Raw genomic sequence first — 19,166 nt, 5'->3', positions numbered from 1 at the left:
TCAACAGCCTTTTTTCCACCAGCACTGAGCAAGACCTCCCCCTAGTGGTTCAGGAGAGGTATAACTAGTTTGTCATTGAGGCTTTCCCCCAACATCCCAGAGGAACTTGGTGATAAAGATAGACGGAGATGGGCCCCCCTGATAGCCATGCTTGTGTCTTATCTTATTTATTCTTCTTGGGAGATGCAGATATTTGGTTTCCACAGCAACCTGCTTCGTCTCCTCAGAGTCAGACAGGCCTGCTAGACCGAAAAGGTCAGAGTGGTGCGCAGGAGGATGGAGGATTTTTCCGAATCATCGAGGACAGCAAGCATCCCGCGTTGCATGTCAAATTAACTCCTCCGCCCTGTCATCATCGTCACAGCTGTTTCATCAAGGGATTGGGCTGAGCTCAGATGAGCAGTCAGTCAAGTTTCAGATGGGATGAATACAAAGTTGGAAATACAGTAAAAGGATTAAAAAAAATAAAAACCCCACCGGTAGTAAACAGGATGGGAAACGTGGAAAATGTTACTAGGTGTTAACCGTTACAGAGCAGCAGTTCCACAGGACAGAGAGGAAGAGACAGAAACCAAATGAGGCCAGATGAAAGAAGGAACAAACTAAAGATTTATTGAAGGCAGCAGAAGATGCAAGAGACAAGAACAGTATGGCAAGAAGTGGGGGAGAGGGGGGAGCGGGGCACATACAGAGACACTTCTGTGTTCAGATAGGTTTAATGTCTTTGTGTTACAAAAGTTTTTTTTTTGTTTTTACAGCTCCAGAGAGCTCAATAGGTCTGTATTGTTTTATCAAAATATACATGTTTTGAACGTAAAGTGGATATAATCCAAATGATTTTGTGGTACAAAAACATGAATATATACAACCATCAACCCCGCTTCATACAATAACCCCACCCCGCCCCCATATAAAAAAGGAGAGAAAAATAAAAGCTTTTAACAAAAACTGAAAGGCATATATAATCTTCTACACTGTCAACATCACAGCTACGACTGTGTTTCAATCACGTATCCATTCTAAAGCAATCTCTACCAAAGTAGGCTCTTTGTAAAGTCAAACAAAAAGGGATACAATATACAGTATAAGTTGAAACCCAACAGACATTTCAACATCATGCGATTTTTGTCCAAGGCATCTGAGAAACAGAAATAAGGAACGTGGAGCCTTGTGTACTTGCGGAATAGCAGGACTGTGAAAAAACCTTTAAGAAACCACAACACTACAAAACAGCAGGGGGTAGAAGATACTTTGGTCCTTAACAGCAATAACCGTCTGCAGCTACATGAAGCTTTGTTAAACCATGCATATTAATCTTTTACAAAAATAGAGACAGAGCGTGTCTGTATCTGGTCCAAAACTACAGTGGTCGAGGCTGTGGAAACTGGTGCTTTGAGGCACGCAGGAATGTGACGACGTTTAAGACTTCAGCGTGATGGTGCCAACTTGGACCTATCGTTGAGGAAAAGTGCACTAAAGAACCTGACTGTGGTGTAAGTGGACACAGACAGGGACCGGGTGAGGGCTGTCCCACCCTGTAATATCCTGACTTTTGAATTTAAGAAGAAAAAAAATTATATAAAGTGGGTTTTTAGACAGTCCGAGACTGGTGTTACTTTCAATTGACACATGCCTCTGAGCTGCCCTCTCACAGGTAGGATCACCTGAAAATAATGGATTAAAGGCATTTTTGCAGACAGGTAAGCTTGTACACCTGAACGAGAGGTAAACAAAGTCAAATGAGGAGGCACGAAAGTGTTTCAGCCTCAGATTAAAAACTCAAGGCACTGTGATAATGATCGAACCCAGCCACTACACAAAGGTATCAGTTAAGCTCAGAAGTGATACACATGTAAATGCTAACATTAAAAAGAAAAGATAAATGAATATATATGTGTCCACATATAGATGGACATAATATGGTTAAATGAAGCCCCAAACACCATTGTCCTTACTGAGAAAGGACTAAATGGAGGTGAATGGAGACTGTAAGACAGCTCTACTCCTGCCACAACACACCTGACAGAGCTACATCACCTAGCAAAAATATTAGGCATCTAACTGACTTACATTCATAGTTTCTACATACATATAATGGGGATATATGCATACAAATCCTTAGATAAACATTTGTGTGTTTAAGAGGAAACAGAAGATCGAATGAGCCACTTTCCCCCCCAAACAATGCTGGTAACATCAAAAAGGCATGAAAATATTTTTGAGCGCTACGTTTTTTTCCAAATGAAGCCAGAGCTATGCTTTAGGCCACTTGGTGGGGGCAAAGTAAGGCACAAGGCTGTAGATAGAGATATTAAAAGGAAAAAAAAAGTGTCCTTATTGAGTAACTTCAGATAGTGGTCTGGATCCCCGAAGCAAATAGGTGGGTACTTATAAGAAAACAGAATTAAAAAATGGATACTAGGGAAATAAATTGCTGGGTGGTCTGTGAGCCAAAACAAAATCCTTTGTCTCAAACCGTTTCTGACTGGCCAAACAGGTTCAAAGTGGCATTTCAAAAAAGGCACACACAAACAGATATATCCACACGACTATCATAGTAAAAGGAATGCTGAAGTGTGTCTGGTGTGGATACGTTTCATCCACATAAGCATACATCCATGGTGGAGGGTGTTTTTTTTTTTGTTTTGTTTTTTCTTTTTAAGCGATTTGGTCTAAAGTGACAGTTCATCAGCTGCCCCTACTTTACCTCCAATATAATTATGACATGTTTCTTTGAAAAATGTTGCCCATTTCCCAGGACCCCACTTAAAAACTTTATGATGGAACAAATGATTGATTAGGTTTGGGTTAACTAGCTTAATTAGAAAATGTCTTGTATTAATTGTAAATCAAAAGAAAATAACGGCATTTAACTCCAATTTATCTTGGCGTCTTATGATGACAAAATTAGAACTAGGAATCAAAACCAGAGGTGGAATCAAATCAAATCCCATACCCAAACCTTGTAATAATGGGGAATAATTAAGAATGGAAGTGTAAAGAGCAACGTTCTACAAAGAACCACAACCATAAATATCTAATGGTGGTCATTTCCACTGAAGGCAACCTTGACAAAAGTAGCTTTCAGATGGCAATAGACTTGGAGGGAGGAAGGAAAGGCACTCAGATGGTGGACTTGGAGAAGGACACTCGAAGGTGGTGATTCTCCCCAAGATCGTGGTTGTGGAACTCGATGAGGGACTCAATTGCTTCCTCGACTGAGCCCATCTGGATCAGGGCCATCTTGCGGTCTTTTCTATAAAAAAAACAGAAAAATGTGTTCACAAAGCGTCAACATGCTGCCCACTTTTATGAGGGCTGGTTGTCATTTGAGGTTGTACGTGGAAGAAATAAGGAAGTGAGGTGTCTTGTAGAGCACAAAGACAAAAACAGCCTCAATACTCAATAAAAACTTAATAGCGACTCTTGAGGTTATGGAGTGCTATAAAGGAATACAGGAATTCAACCACCACTAAACATTTAAGACAACTGAGTGTGACTGGAGTGAGGCTTACTGAAAGAACTTGAAGGCCTTGACTGTGGCTCCTGAGCTGGCGAAAAGCCTCCTGAGGTCATCCTCCACCACAGACGGCCTGAAAGCAGATGGGAAAACAAAGCATTTATGTGGGTTTTTCACTCCCTTTACTTATTTGCATTTTTGCCTTTATTTACTTGTTCGGTGAAACGAGACACAAGAGGCATCATTAACTCTATAAAGTGCACTTCTAGAGTAGCATGTTTAGAAAACACTGTCAAAACTACTTAAGCCTAAGCAGTAAATATCGAAAAAAAAAATACAAGACTACAAAGTAAAAAGCTTAGAGCACAAAAGCTGCTGGAGGGAAGAGCGGGAATGAAAATGAAACTCTTGCAGCAGCACTCACGGTATGTTGGAGAGGTGGAGCGTTGCAGAGGGTGGGAAGATGTTGGAGTAATTTTTGGAGCCAGGCTTCTTGAAGCGGTGCAGCGGTGAGTTGCTGAAGTCCTTTGTGAGGCCTTGGTCCTCGTGGCCTTCTCTGGGCAGCTGCACTGTGGTGTGTTTGGAAAACGCCACACGCATGTCTCTGCCATGAAGACGCTGGCCGTTCAGGTGGCTCATTGCTAAGAGAGATTAAGATGGTCCACAACTTTAAAGGCTGACATATGACAGATTTTTTGCCAGCACAGATGAACTGTTCCATTTTTACTGTACATTTATATGGCTCGTCGTTAATAGCATAGTTTAATTTTAAATGACTAATTACTTAATAATGACTAATTAAGTTTAACAAAAATGTCCACTGGGGCTAATTTAATTCCATCTTGCCCCATTAAGGATAAAAACAAGTAAATAATTCAGAACTCTTCCGTCTGCTCAGTTGAGACTTACCACTAGATAAAGGCTAAGTAAAATGTACAGTAAAATGCTTCAAGGCAAAAACAAGATAAAAGAAAAATTACGGATCAAAGAAAGCAAATGGTGATTTTGCAGGGCTTGAGTGTAGCTACCTAGCTGAGCCTGTGTGCCATCAGACATCTGGATCAGAGCATTCTCCTTTTTGTTGAACAGGATCTTCACTCTCATCACATCGCCATAAACACCTAAGGAGGAAGAGGAAGGTGTCACAATACAGGTGCAACAAAGAACATCACAGCCTTAACAGGAGCCACACAACCAACCACAGCAACAAAAACAATTTTAATCATCAAATCAGGGACATTAATATTCATACTGCTATTTAACGAACACTGGCTGATTAATAAGTAATCATCGGGCTATTCTACTTAATCTCTGTTTAATTCATCATCTATAAAACTAATCCTACATAAGCCCTCTTAGATAATAATTACACAGATGCCGGCAGTTAAAATGGTTATGCTGGAGATGGGGGGGATAGCGATTTGAAGGCAAAAATCAACGTAAAATGAGTAGTTCTGATCAGTTTGATCGCTCTACAGTGAAGATTGGTTTATTGACTGACTTGAGGGTCCTACTAGAGAGACATGCAGGAATAAACTAAACATGCACATACCCACTTTTGAGTAACAGAGAGACTGCAAAAGAATAGTATGGTGACATAATCCAGGGGATATGTCAACTCACAATCACTAAAAAAACAGCAGCATTTCATTTTCTATGTACTGGTGCTGTGGCTCAAAGCAACCACAGTAAAGTCAACACAAAAAAAAAGAAGAAATTTGATTAATTTCAATGGCTTAGAATTATACAGGGTGGAACCAAATATAGTGTTTACTTTTATCCTTTTCCTGAGGGCGATGCTTTTGAATTTAGATCGGCTTCCCGCCTCATGCTCGAACAAAATGATCCCCAAATTTCTGTTTAGTGAGGCACTACTTTCATTGAGGGGCTGTGCTCTTTGAAGATGAAAAACTGCAAGTGTTTTTTGCCCATGGACAGCCAGCCACTTCTGTTAAAAAATGAAATGAAATGCTGCCGCTTTGGTGTGGTGTTCTCACCTTACTTTCCTCACACAAACCCACAACAACCAAAACAGGTTATACAAACCCCAAACAACCAACACCCCCACCCTTCATAGCCCTGTAGCCTGATGACCAGCCATCAGTGGTTAAAAAACAAAGCCAACAACATGAGACAAGACATGCCCACCTTGCGAGGTAACAGTAGTAATAAAAAAGGAGATGAAAGGATGATAACGTACCGAAAAGAATAAAGAGGCAGTGTGGCGTAACGCTCTTTAGAGACAGCAGGGGGAGCAGCGGGGCAGGGGGCCATAGGGGGATAGGGAACAGGGGACAGGGGAAAAGAGACGGAGCGGAGTGGAGGACAGTGGAGTGGAGTCAGGACATGTCCGCAGGCCACAGGCAGCGAGGTCCACAGGAAGGCCACAGTACCATGGAGGAAGGAGAGGAGATGAGGGACGAAGAGAATGAAGAGAGGATAAGAGGAGGAGAGGATTTGAACAGCATGAGTGAGGAGGGAGAAGAGAACAGATGAAGACGGGGTGGAGGAAAGAAGATTGTGATAGGACAGATGATGATTTGTCAGGGTGACAGAAGAGATGCCAATGTTTTTGTTTTCGTCGTGTTTTCAATTTGTGGGTAATGTCCAAATTGGGGACAGAGGGTGGGGTAGGTGGGAGGAAGGATGAGTGGTTGTAGTAGTAACAGGAGTGGCAGAGGGGAGAGGTCGACAGAAGGAACAATTGGTCATGGGGCGTGCAGTCAGTTGGCAAGAGTTGAAGTGAGGGGTTTTAAAACAAAAAAAGAGGGAGAGGGGGACAGAGAAGGAAGAGAGAGAAAAAAGGAAGTAAAAACAAGGTCAGTATACACAAAGAAATGTAGTGCTTCAGACAGTAGAACTGGCTAAATTAAAATGCACTGTCACTATGGGAACACTAGGAGAAAAAGAAGAGAAAAAAAGATTAACAATGAAATACAGAAAAAGGCAGAGACAATATGTACTTTTAAATTACATGCTATGTTTGTTTAGATTATTTAAAATTACATTATAAGACAGTCAAATGTGAATATTAATTTTTATTATCCTGTTCCAACTTTAAGAATGGCCTTAAAATTAACATGTTTAATGCAATGACTACATTACTACAGTGAATGTAATGAGTGTGACAAACTAATTATACATTCTACAAACTATGTATATATAAAAAACTAAATCACTGACATGATGCGTTTCTAAAATACAAAGAAAAAAGTAATATTGTCTCTCCAACAACTCAAGAATGATTTCAACTAATGGACAAAAATGAAGATATGAAATGGTAAGTTTTTTAAAATAAAAGAAGTTAGTGTTTTGAATTAACTTAAAATTCACAGTGAGCAAAGTGGCAGGTCAGAAATGCAGCAGGTTTTGTCAAACACAGAGAGGTCCTGAAAGAGAGAAGGTTTTGACTCGATGACCCCCTTTAAATTAAAACAGTGGTATGGGTTCTGCACTTGGTATGATCACACCGAGAGGATTCGGAACGGTAGGGGAAGGGCAAAACACCAAGCCTCTTGACCAAATGGATCCAGGTCCATGAACCAGAGTTTAAACAAAAGTACTGACATTTGAATGTTTCCTAGCACTCCACTGATAGTTGCAGGATGTAGAACTGTTTAAACCTGCTGAGCGTACTAACCTGAGGGTTCAGATTGCTGACCAACAAGACATTGTGTCCAGCTTGTGGAGCAAGCCCTGATAGGCCAAGCCGGCTAGCGGCCGCTGCTGCAGCTGCCATGCCACCGTGGCCAACACCTAGGGACGCCAGGGCACTGGGAATGCCAGGCATCGACAGACCTAAGAGGTACAAAATATATATTACTTTCAACCTCTGTCATACTAAAGAGATCTGTTAAGACAAATATAAAAACTGGGAAATGCATGTGGTGTTACATTCACATAGAGACTTCTAAAGAGGATCTGGTCTCATTATAAATTGAATAGCAATGTGAGACCATGTTTGTAGACTGACCTGTCTGTTGGATGGCAAAGGCTGGGGGGAAGGCATGGGCTCCACCGTAGGGAGAGGCTGAGATAATCCCTGGTGCAGCTAGAAGAGGTATTGCCAAAAATAAGATCACAAAAGTCTCCATCAAATCAATACTTGCAATAATGATCCGGGTAAAAAAAATCTGTTACGGTTTGGAGACAGAAAGTGCTTAAAAACAAACTGATAAATAAAAATAACTAAACCCAGAATTGCCAATTCAAAAGGCAACTGGACTATGCATATATTAGCTTGTTAACATTTTCTTTTATCATGAACCAATCTTACCAAATGCAGCAGCTGCCATGGCCTGGTGGTCAAGGGAGGGCTGTGAATCTGCAGTGGGCAGGTCAGGTCGGGTGTAATCTCTGCTCTTATCATTGTTGTACTTCACATTGAGGCTGGTGAGCTTGGAGAAGCTGATTCTCAGGGTACAGCAGGCATTGTAGATGTTCTGTCCATCCAGAGACTGAGACAGAGTTGAAGAAATTTGTTTTTAGATAACAAAATTTGTTTTAGAACACATGACTAATTGGTCCCACAGTGTACACACAGCACTGTGGTTACAATGATACGCTTTAAATTTGATTCACATATGCAGTCCAAAAGAAACAAGCTTCAACTGGAACATCATGACAAGCCCACTAGTTGTACCAGTCTTACCAGTTTGGCGTGCTGAGCTGTCATTCCATCGGCATACTGAATTAGAGCCTGGAATTGGTTGTTCTTAGTGAAAGTGATGATCTTCAGCACAGTGCCGAACTTAGAGAAAATCTGAGGACAGGAGAAAGCATGATTAGGAATAACTTCATGATGACACTTTCTCACACGATTTTCATTTCAACTGTATCTGAAGGTTAAAGCAAATACGTTTGCATAAATATTTTACAAGAGTCTCACTATTACAAACATGCATATTTTGTTTATGTAGCACTACCTGACTTCCAAAGTATTTTGCAGCCAATGTGAAAATGTGAGCTATGGAACAACAATTCATTATGTAAATATTTAGTGTCCCTTTTTATTCCCACCATCTAGAGCCTTTGTAAAAGGAAATGGTGTGCCTACATGTAATTGAACCTGAAACTGTAGTGGCTTAGCCAAACCACAAAGTATTTACCTGGTGAAGCACATCCAGTGTGACTGGGTAGAAGAGGTTTTCCACTATAACTCTGAGGACAGGGCTTTGGGCACCCGCCCCTCCAATGCTACTGGCATCCGCGGAAATGGCCATGCTTCCCATCCCACCTCCATGCAGTGCATTGACTGCCTGCAGAGCTGCCTGGGCACGCTGACGGGAAATAACAGAGGAACTTCTTAGCACAGACGGGGGAAGTATGCAGTGATAAATAAGTGAAAGTGGGTGACAATTCTTTGTTTGAGGCAACAAACTTACTTGACACAAACATGAGATTGCTCTGATTTAAGTATTTAAAAGAAGAACATTTATACCAATAAATATTTAGTAATTAGTATCTGGCAGTAACTATAATAGTAAGAAAGTGTTTGTGCATTTGTCAGTGCAAGCCCTTACCACTTGGTTGGGGGAGTTGTCCGTCTTGAGCTCCTTATGAGTTGAGTATTGCATGTAAATGGGGTGGTTTCTGATGACAGGGGTGACAGAGGAATAATAGCTCACCATCGTCTGTGCACACTCCTCGCTGTTCAGTTCCAGGAACGCCTACAGAGGGTGACCAGAGAAACATTTAATTTCTTACATTGCATATAACAATATTTATAAAGCATTGCTTCCAGACATCTAAATTCCGTTTATCTAGTTTAGTTTTGAGGCATTAACTGGTTTCTATTCAGAACTGCAGGTAATGGAAAACAAGAGATAATGAAGAAATTCAAGAGGGACTCAATGTATTCCTCCAGGAAACCTCAGCATGTAGAACCATCATCCTACCCACTAAACCACAAAAGGGTCATTGTCAGAATGTTCAGGTCAGGACAGAGGGCCTGAAAGCTGATCCCTTGTCCCAGGCCAGAAGACAAATTTCACCCCTGAGTGAAAGACATACAGGTTTGGTGAGCAGGCCTGCATATACCAGTCCTTACCTGGTTTTTCCCTTTCAGCATCAGCAAATTAGTGACCTTCCCGAAGGGCAGTCCCAGTCCAATAACCTCAGCCTCATTTATGTCATTGGGCAGCTTGCGTACATGGACCACACGTGACGGAACACCAGGACTGCGGACGTCACCTTTGAATTTTTTGGTGTCGTTGCCATTGGCTGCAAGGAAAAAAACAGAAGTGGATACAATCAGGGAGGGAACAGAAGGCTCTGGTTCTTCTTGAATAATGGATTGATCGTCATGGCAACACAAACACAGACACGACAAGCACTTCAATAAAAAAGGATTCACCCCTCCATGGCAACCCCCTACCTGAGTTCATGATATAGGGCCCGTTGGATATGCAGGAAGAAAAGAGTTCGTCGGATCCCCTCTGCAAAAGGAGAAAAAAAAACAATGGTTCACTTCAGTGCATTCACCAATGAGGGCACAGCATGGCAGGTGGAGAGCACAGCTCTCATATTACGAGCCATTGTGTGATATGGCAGGAAGTAATCTGATAACCAAAAGACGATTGAGCAAACATGCCTGAGAAGAACTCCACCTTCCTCACCAGGAAGAATTAAGTGACCTAGCTTGTCAGCAAAGATATTTTACTTCACATCATAATCATGTCTTCCCATTTCATTTTATTCTTCTCTTCCCCAGCAGCATTGTCTAGCTAAAAACCTTGAAGTCACAGTCACAATAGGTCATTTTATCAGACTTCTGGGAATATGACAAGTTATCATGTTTTAGCTAATCACATTCAAGTGTGAACAGCTATAATAGGGGAAACTATTTGGGTTTAAGCTCATCTCAACAGCAGCTGTCAGTCAGTCCGGCCCATCTACTCATAATTCTTACTAGGAGGAAGGATAACACACTGAAACCATCTGGATCGGAAGACAAGATGGGGATACTCCCAGCCCACACTAGTTTACTGTCTGCTGAAACAGCCTGGTTTGTCTCCAGTCTCTCTATTTAGTAGATATAAAGTGCTGTTTCAGGGTTGTGCGTGTGTTTGTGGTTGTGAGAGATGAAGTATAGCAGTCACAAGAAGTGGCTCAGCAGCCTAAGCTACAACACCCTACAATGAAGGTCCTGTTCAGGGTGAGACTAGGGGCATTGTTTCACGGCAGCACACACACATATGTAGCCCCAAGGACACTCTGGGAGTTGAAGAGCCCCTAAACAACAACCAGTCGTGCAGGTTTGCAAGCATTCTTCTCCACCTTGTGGATCTTGGGTCTTTTGAAAAGTGTTGGGGGAATGCTTTTCAGTAAGGCTGCAAACTGTAGTCCTAAAAAGGCAGGAATAAGGTGATCTGAGACAGAACATTTGGTAAGCCTTAGGCGGTGCAGGGTACTGAGTCAGTTGCACTGAGAGCATAACACTGTAAGCAGTAGTATAAACTACCCTTTGACTTCCAGATGGGTTGGCTGAGGCGGTCACTCTCACTCTGAGGCCCACACAAATGGGGTCTGCTATCTCAATTCATGAACCTAAAACAACGAGACATTCCTCTGTCTGTTCATCGAGGCTTCAGGATCAGGGGCCCCCACTACTTTGGCCAGTATTCAGATCTTTACATAAATGGAATGCAGGCAGTCATTGAGCTAAAATTATTGTGAAGAATAAAGAGTGCAAGACAGTGATTAATAGGTTATTAGGCATGGGATGATTTCTTAAAATGCACGAAGAAAATTATTCCAACAATAAAAGCTATGTGATATATTACACTGTATGGGTGAGAGTGGAGTGTTCTGGTTGTTGGGAAAATTTTTTAAAAGCAATATTTGTTTAATAAAAGAGACTGGGGCTCATGCAAGCCATGAGAAATGAAGGAAGTGGCTCCAGCCTGACTCAATGGTCGTGGGCGGGCAGCGACATATTATCAGTCAGCAGACCAACTCCAAACAGGAAGAGCAAAAAAGATCAGGCCTGCTTCCAGGGCTTTGCTGAACTTCCTCCTGGGGACTGATGCTTACTGTTCCAGGGTAGACTCAGGCTTTCTCTCTCTCTCTCGCTCTCTCTCACCCTACTTCCTCATTTCTAATAATAACCAAAGAGCTATGGCAGGCTACAGTGCAGAGCAGGAACTTCAAGTCTTATACAAAAGGGAGGATTGTCTAACAGTCGACTGAAAAATACACCTAGAACTTTTGGAGGGAGTGTGGTAGAGAGAATAGAGCACAACAAAGGGAAAAGTTAAGTTACAAAGCCAATGGAAGAAAAACTGAGCTTATAGCTTCTTTGTTAGTTGCCTCCAACACTGTGCCAAACCCATTTTTCCAACACAAACCCACTGAATGAGTATCGACTTGTTCACATCCTTTGTTTGCTCCGGACACTGACAGTATAATGGTAACCTTCAGGAGACGATGACACATTACTGGCCCACGCTGAAACTGTTGAGCAGCTTCCTCTTGCTGACAATGGCCTACCTCGACCTTAATTTTAAAAAGCGATCACGACCTGGGGGCAATGTCCCTGCTCCACACACCACATCACACCTGATTTGCATTGAGTGAAAGATAAAGAGATAATAGCAAAGGATCTCAGACTCTCATCCGGCAGCACTTGCAAAAAAACTAATCTGAGGGGATTCATTTGTACTTGTGTTGACGCCTGCTAGCGACCTTATTTTGGACTTTGCTGGGGGGAAGGGGGGTAGTAATCTCTCAGGAAAAGCACAAAGGAGACGAGCACAGGTATAGACATGTTTGCTCACTCTGATCAGCCTTTGCCAGTAAAGGGGGCAGGGAGCTGTGCCTCACCAGGGGGCTGGAGGGGGGAGATTGGAATGCAACCGCGGAATGCCAGACACTCTGCCCAGACGGAATAATTACAGATTCCAGCAAGGCAGCACTCCATAACTCACCATCATTATTACCACAGGACATCAAATCCAGAAAACAGGAAAGGTTAAAGAATGACAAATTACATAAGTCAAATCTAGAGTATCCATCAGTACCCATTGAATTAATCATTGTTAACGTGTTGAAAAACAACAGGCATTACAGTAATGAATAGAGGGGGAGGGGTGTGTCCCTGTTACGGGCGTGTGCATCACAGTGCTTGTTTAAACAGTGTAAAGACCTTTGCCCGGGAGGATGAGGACAGTTGCGGGAGGATGGTTACAGCCCTAAGTTGAGTTCAATCACTCCACCTACGCATAGCCGCCCCAGGCTCTGTTACTAAGGAATGCCACTTGAACAGGCATTTTTATTGGGTACGCAACTTAACAAGAAGCAGTTTGCAAAACAAATGTGTTCCTGCTTCAACAAGTTAGCACACCGCGTTTGCAAACACAAACATTCAGCGAGGAGCTGCTGTTTCAGTTACGAGCACACAACAGCTCCCTCATCACTGAAAATCTTAAGGGCAGATTCTTGCAAAAAAGATCAACACTGAACTACTTTGCTAATGTTGGGATTAGACTTGTGAGATGACTTGTGAAATGAAACTGACTAAATACCAAGCACTGTGGCAGGATTCAGCTGCTTTCTTAACATTCCAGTATGGCCAACAGGCTATTAAGGAACACGCAAAATAAACAACAGGAAGTTTAGTTTCTCAACAGCCACACAACCCAACTGGAACAAAACAGGAAAACAAAGCCCCACCTCAGATAATCTTTTCTAACAGAATGATCAAATATTACATGTCCACAGTCTTTCAAGAGTTGCTTCAACGTCCATGCGCTGACCATTTGGTTGTATATAATAAATCTTTAAAAAGAGAGCAGGCCTGCAACTGCAAAGTCATTACGCATGAGAAATGGCTTTGGACAGCAGTGCGGTAATTATAGAGGAAGCTCTTGCAAACTGACAGACTATGTTATTCAAGTCCCTCATGTCGGCACAGTTCTTTTCCATTTTCATTTCTCTGACATACACAAAAAAAGCCCTCAAATCTTTGTTTCTTCAAAATATTTTTCGTTGGAATGTGACACCTTAAAACCCCTGTCATGAAAATCATACATATAATGAAACCTTAATTATGTGATCTCAAAGTTACTTTAACAAAAAGGTAATCTAAATTCTGGCACCGGTTCTTGGTTCAAAATTTTAGATAGGATTATAAATACCATAACGGAAGCCATTTTTAATCTACAAAAGTAATTGCAATTTAAATTGACAAACTATGTTATTGGTTATCACAATTAATACCACTCATACACATAGAAATAACAACACACATCAAGAACACTCTAAGCGTTCGTGCTGCAGATGAGGGAAAGTGAAAGAGAAGATTAAAAAGTTGCCTACCTTTGTGCCAACTGATATGTCATGGACACTGCTGTGAAAGGGGGAAAGAAAGATCATTACTACACAGGAAATGAAAGAGCATTAACCATAATCTATCACGAGATCCTGCTGAACAATTCATCACAAGAGCACATTCTGCACTCTGGAAAAACACAGCGCCTTACAAAATGAATGGCGCCAGTGCTGGTCGACCAAAAGCTGCCAGACTTCCTCGTTCTGCTTAACATTCAGAAAGCATCGCTAAAAAAACATAAAATAATGCAATGCAGAAATACAACAAAATACTTACTCAATTTCAGGGACGTAGCCGGATCCCAGAGGGTACAAGTCAGCGTCTAGGCGGCTGGAGAGGGTTAGCAAAACATAAGGAAGTTAGAAAACTTCACAGTGGACAAATTAGCAGAAGTGATAATGTTTTGTATCTCGAGTTATAATGATGCATTGACACATCAGTCGACGTAATAATGCATCGGATCTTTAATTATAATGTTGCGTTAAACGTTTTCTACCGAATCGACTTCGGATCAACACCGCTGTGAACACAGCAGACTATCATCCAGGTGATCATAATAGGAAAATTAAACATCTCGGTTTAAACAACAGGCTCTTTGTGCATCCTACCCCGTTTAGATAAACCCGATGTAGACGTCCCTGAGCGTATCAACGCGAAATGTTCAGGCCAGACATCTTCAACATGGCCCTGGCACTCCGCAGACAAATGAATGCGGAAATGAGACACGTTGCTTTAGCTAGCGCTCGAGCTCCCGTGAAACCAAGTTAACGTAATCAAGGTATAGTTAGCCACCGTTAACCAACGTCGGCGTAAGCGAACGACGGAGTATACGCCAAAAAGTCACCTAATTGAAAACCCCCTGCGCTCAAATCTTGATTCTTTATTAAGTTACGTTTGCTTCGCGTTAGTCCCGTTTAAATCAAACATTAAAACGTCAGTCGAAACGTTCGCGTAAGTATCTAAGCGACGGCTAGCATCTGCTAGTTAGCTCACGCTCCGGCTAACTGTTGCATGTTTTGATGAAAAAAAATGTTTCAAAACTTTCGCGGTCTCACGGCGAAGTGAGGCGGCCGCCCGACTCGAAATGTGCCCAGCGAGAAACCGAAGTACGGAAAGAAACAACTCGGATGTCTTTTGGCCGTAGAAAATTAAGTCTTAAGTGTCGTTCTTTTTCCACTTACCCGTCCATTGCACAAGAAAAAAACTGCAGGTCTGAAGCGAAGGTAGGGCGGCAGACTTGCTTGATTTTCTTACAAAATGGCTGAACACACGGAGGCGAGCGCTGATTAGTCCAGGCACTTTCAAGAGCCAAAAGGAGGCGGGGACAAGCGTCTACTCGAGCCGCGATTGGACAAGACGACCATCATTTTGTGGAAAAAAGGAGGCCGCGGCAAATTTCCAGTACACATCATAAGAAGTGGTGAGGTTTGATTGAGTTAAATGTGATGAAAAGCAAACAAGAGGTCATCACACCGATGGAGTAAAAAGGTCAGGCTGTCGAGCTTAGATTTTATTTGTTTTTGGAAAAAAAATAGGGAAAGAAAGTTGAATATACTGGCTGGCAAATGTACAGTAAACGTCAGAAGCAAAAACAAACAGTCAAAGGTGAATACCGAGGAAGTTTGTTTCAGTAATGTACTGAAGTGAGTCTACACTTACACACTCCTTTACTCGATTAAACGTAGTGGTAATGGTGTAAAAGCATTCCATTATAAGTAAAAGTCCTACATCAGCTAAATGCGAGCTACTTACAAAAGTAAAAGTAGAGTACCCTTCCGGAAATACACATAAATCCGAGCCTATTTGTTATGATATATTGTTAGAGACATGCATTAATAGCCTGTGCAAGCATTTTTATCGTTTATGGGGTGCTATTGGGTAATCTACAATGGATATCTTAATAAAATGCCCACATATCTTGTATGTAAAATCTTAATCTGCCATGCAACCAAGACTTTTTGCTAATTGGAGTAAAAAGTACTATATTTGCCTCAGGAAAGTAGTCAAAGTAATGTACTTATTTGACTGAAGTTCACCAATTAACCTTTATCCTACACTGGTCATTAAGTGTTTGGAGACATAAGAATCCTCTCTTAAGTGGAAAGTGGGATTCTGCTACAACCTGCAGCCTACAGATTTCCCATAATCATAAAGATCTAAACTTTTTGGACCCATTCAGATGTACACATGGTTTGAAGTATTGCGATTGAGGGCACACATGCTGCAGTTTTCACCATGAAAAGCAGTACCGGTTTGGGTGGGGTCCACTACAAATAAGGTGTTAACTGCCCACTGATACCGAAGTGTATCAGCACAACAGGTATATCGAGGCAGGACAACATCCTGTCGCCGTGTAGTTTAAAATTGCAAAAGGCAGAGTTTTCACGTGACATTGAAACACAGAAACTAAACAAATAGGCTGCGATGAGGGCCACAAGGTAATCAGGTCAAAGTTCAGCTCAAACACACACTATTTAGAGTAGGTAAGCACCCAACTGGGACTTGTACACACTGTAACCAAATCAGTTGTGTAATTAAAAGGTAGTGCACTCTTATCATTACTGAAAGGACCAAAACATGATCTCATTTTCTCATTGTGGAAGCTGTAAAGCACTTTGTGTTGGGTATGAAATGTGCTGCATAAATCTATTTGCCTCGCCATGCCTTCAGGCAAGACATCGTTGTCAAGGTTCGAGTTTTTCACTCAGTTTATGTTGTTGCCTGTAGTGCTTCGCATTCCTGCCAAGTAGACAGAAGTTATCGAATGTACATACTCGCTACGTTATACGAAGAAGAAGAAGAAGAAGAAGGGAAGACTTTCGTCTCAAGAAACATAACGTTCTTCAGTTCACACCTACAATGGGTGTCTGAGCTGAGAAGTCACCGAGACCCTGATAAAGTATCTAACGGCGGTACAGAAGTGGCAAACTGACGCGGCGATGTGTGTGAGAACAGAAGTCTCTGCAGAGCTTCTTCCTGGAAAGTATGAGCCATGTGCATCAGCTGGTGCTGCCTCGCTGTTGCTTTATCAGGGACTAATTTCATAGTTTCACATGTTATCAGAGAAAAGAGTTATTTTGGGGGGAATGACGTCGGAATTTAACGGATAAGGAGTTTTATTGTTTCATTGCATTGTGTGTGCGTGTCCTCCTTAATCCGTGTGTCATACTGTGGGAGCTCTTGACAGGGTTATTACTCATACCTTTTACCAAAGCAGCAATTAGATCTAACTTTCTTCCTCACAGGGCCGATTGAGATGATTTCTGTGTCGGGACTTCTTGTCTGAGAGATGGATTTTCCTTTTTAACCTTTCAAATCCCATCTTTAAATAAACAAACCTTCCATCTCCTATTTATTTCCGATGACTTTTCATATTCCACTGGTCAAATCCAGCCCAGTTATGTTTTTCTTCCGGTGCCAGTGTGTGTTTTCGTGAGTGTGGGAAAGCATTTCCATGGGCTTGACCTAAAAAATGTCGCACAATATATTCTGTGTTCCGTCATGTGGAACACTCCTGCCTCTTCTATTAAATGGTAAAATCTGCCCCATCACAGGGAGTGTGTCCACAAAGTGTATCTGCCACATAAACATGCTGGGATCTAGAGATTTTTTTAAATTGTTATTTACTGAAGGCTGAACTGCTGTGGCATAAGGCTATGTAATAATTGCTGTCCTGTTGATTTGTGCATACCTGACCTCCATCTGATGAATGCCTTATTTAAATGCCACTCTGTCTTTGTCTCCCTGACTCCCTCCGCCCGTCTCCCCCTTTGTCCTTTTTCTCTTTTCTCAACAGTATTTGACAATGTTGAAACCAGCTTCCAACACAGTCGACGTATGCTCTCTAGTGGAATGTGATGGGTAGTGCACTTAGGTACTCTAAATGGACGTAGCTACAGCGTGTTCTGCTCGTTCTAATGATGCTAAAAACCCATTTATGCTCAGTACACAGCATATTAATAGAGCTGCTCGCTCCCACTTTGTGTTTCCACCCTGTCTTTAATATCTCTCTTTCAATTATGGTTAGAACGAGACCCCAGGGACAACAATGTAAACATCTTGGCCAGAGAAGACAGATGGTTCAAAAGAGGAGTAAAGGAATCCATCAATGTTAAACTGGAACAACTGTCTGTGAACAGAGGAGGTGGCCTACTTACACTTACAAAGTAGTACTAAGTTCTCTCCCCAGACAGGTTAACAACCATTCACACCTGGGCTCAAACCCCCATGAAGGCCGGTTGGACCAACGACTCCGGAACTCAGAGCTCACCCATGTCCCTAACGACTCTGTAAGAACACTCCCACACAGTTTAAAAATCTTGCCAACTCCTGTCCATCTAGTTAGAACTGAAGAAGCCTCTTGGATGAAAAGTGAAACATTTTAAGAGACTGAAATAAATCCAGTTGCCTACGATACAGCACCTAGATGACCGAGAATTATATTTCAAACAGATTAATATTTGCAGTAAAAACAAAAATCTTAGTGTCAAACACTAGAATAACCGGTGATGGAATGTACTCAATTGCTGCCTTTTATGTGCAGTAGCAGCTGTAGGATGCTCTGTCTGAATTTGTTTTAACATTGAGGCTGATATCAATGCTGCATCGTTTCTTGTCCCACGTGCTGTCGTGTGAAAATGGTGGACCCTGCCACCAAAAGAAAACCCTTTGTTTGGCAATAATCAATATTCCGAACCAATATGCTTTTGCAGTAAAAATAAAAATCTTGCCAAAATTTAGAATAACCGGTGATTCATTGTAACTAAGTATAGTTTACTCATGTACTTAGGTACAATTTTGAGGTACTTCACTTTAGTATTTGCATTTCCTGCCACTTCATACTTCCACTGCACTACGTTTTTGTGATAACTGTAGTTATTTTGCAGATTCAGGTTATTCATTGTTGATTGGCTATTAGTTGTGACTTGTGACAAATCAGAAGGTGATGTGGGCTGGACATTGAGTGAGAACACAGATAGTGTGCGGATGCTGCATCAGCGCCAAAGCAGTGTATTTTTAACATAATACTTTATCCGCAATTGGACACATAAAATACTATAACTGGAAAAAAACTGAATATTGGCCCCAATAATCGGCCCAGCCATTAATTGGTCTATCCCCACTTCCTACCTTACTTTTAAACGTTATTCATTCCCAATATGGGTAAATGGGTAGTTCAATTATATTCTTCTGTGGTAATTGTATTCATCTTATTAGGGGATTGCATTAGTCCTATAATGAATGGATCTCTGTATAATTGTGTCTTCTCCCCAGAAGGGTGTGTTCCCATCTGTGGCTCCATCAGCTGAGATGCCAAGTCCACACACGTCATTAACCACAGCTTATTTGTGCAGCTTCTCTCTACAGTATGTGTAC

General features: G+C 41.7%; 1 protein-coding gene across 4 annotated transcripts; it reads right to left on the bottom strand.

The window, feature by feature from the left end:
• Nucleotides 1–586: 586 nt before the first annotated feature.
• On the bottom strand, nucleotides 587–15,071 carry ptbp1a (polypyrimidine tract binding protein 1a). Of its 4 annotated transcripts, none has more exons than XM_030443937.1 (16): nucleotides 14,972–15,071; nucleotides 14,067–14,120; nucleotides 13,778–13,808; nucleotides 9,837–9,897; nucleotides 9,510–9,682; nucleotides 8,983–9,129; nucleotides 8,569–8,739; nucleotides 8,112–8,222; nucleotides 7,737–7,917; nucleotides 7,434–7,511; nucleotides 7,101–7,258; nucleotides 5,661–5,694; nucleotides 4,489–4,581; nucleotides 3,885–4,101; nucleotides 3,516–3,593; nucleotides 587–3,256 (listed from the first exon to the last, which is right to left on the bottom strand). In XM_030443937.1, the coding sequence occupies exons 1-16, from the start codon at nucleotides 14,977–14,979 to the stop codon at nucleotides 3,124–3,126; spliced, it is 1,728 nt and encodes a 575-aa protein (XP_030299797.1). In that variant the 5' UTR covers nucleotides 14,980–15,071; the 3' UTR covers nucleotides 587–3,123. The 4 variants fall into 4 exon arrangements, with proteins under 4 accessions (XP_030299797.1, XP_030299798.1, XP_030299801.1 ...); XM_030443938.1 differs by having other exon boundaries at nucleotides 13,778–13,805; nucleotides 14,972–15,058; XM_030443941.1 differs by lacking the exon at nucleotides 14,972–15,071 and adding an exon at nucleotides 14,399–14,768 and having other exon boundaries at nucleotides 13,778–13,805.
• Between the last annotated feature and the right edge of the window lie 4,095 nt (nucleotides 15,072–19,166).

This window comes from Sparus aurata, chromosome 16 (assembly GCF_900880675.1).
Source record: "Sparus aurata chromosome 16, fSpaAur1.1, whole genome shotgun sequence".
In the NCBI taxonomy this organism is placed as follows: domain Eukaryota; kingdom Metazoa; phylum Chordata; class Actinopteri; order Spariformes; family Sparidae; genus Sparus; species Sparus aurata.
This window is presented reverse-complemented; position numbering and strand designations above follow the sequence as displayed.

Excerpts from the sequence above, each read along its gene's own strand:
- ptbp1a (XM_030443937.1), bottom strand. Across the intron at positions 8,223-8,568 it reads CACTGGATGTGCTTCACCAG|ATTTTCTCTAAGTTCGGCAC; the intron begins GTAAATACTTTG and ends TCCTGTCCTCAG. Across the intron at positions 7,512-7,736 it reads CATGGCAGCTGCTGCATTTG|CTGCACCAGGGATTATCTCA; the intron begins GTAAGATTGGTT and ends TACCTCTTCTAG.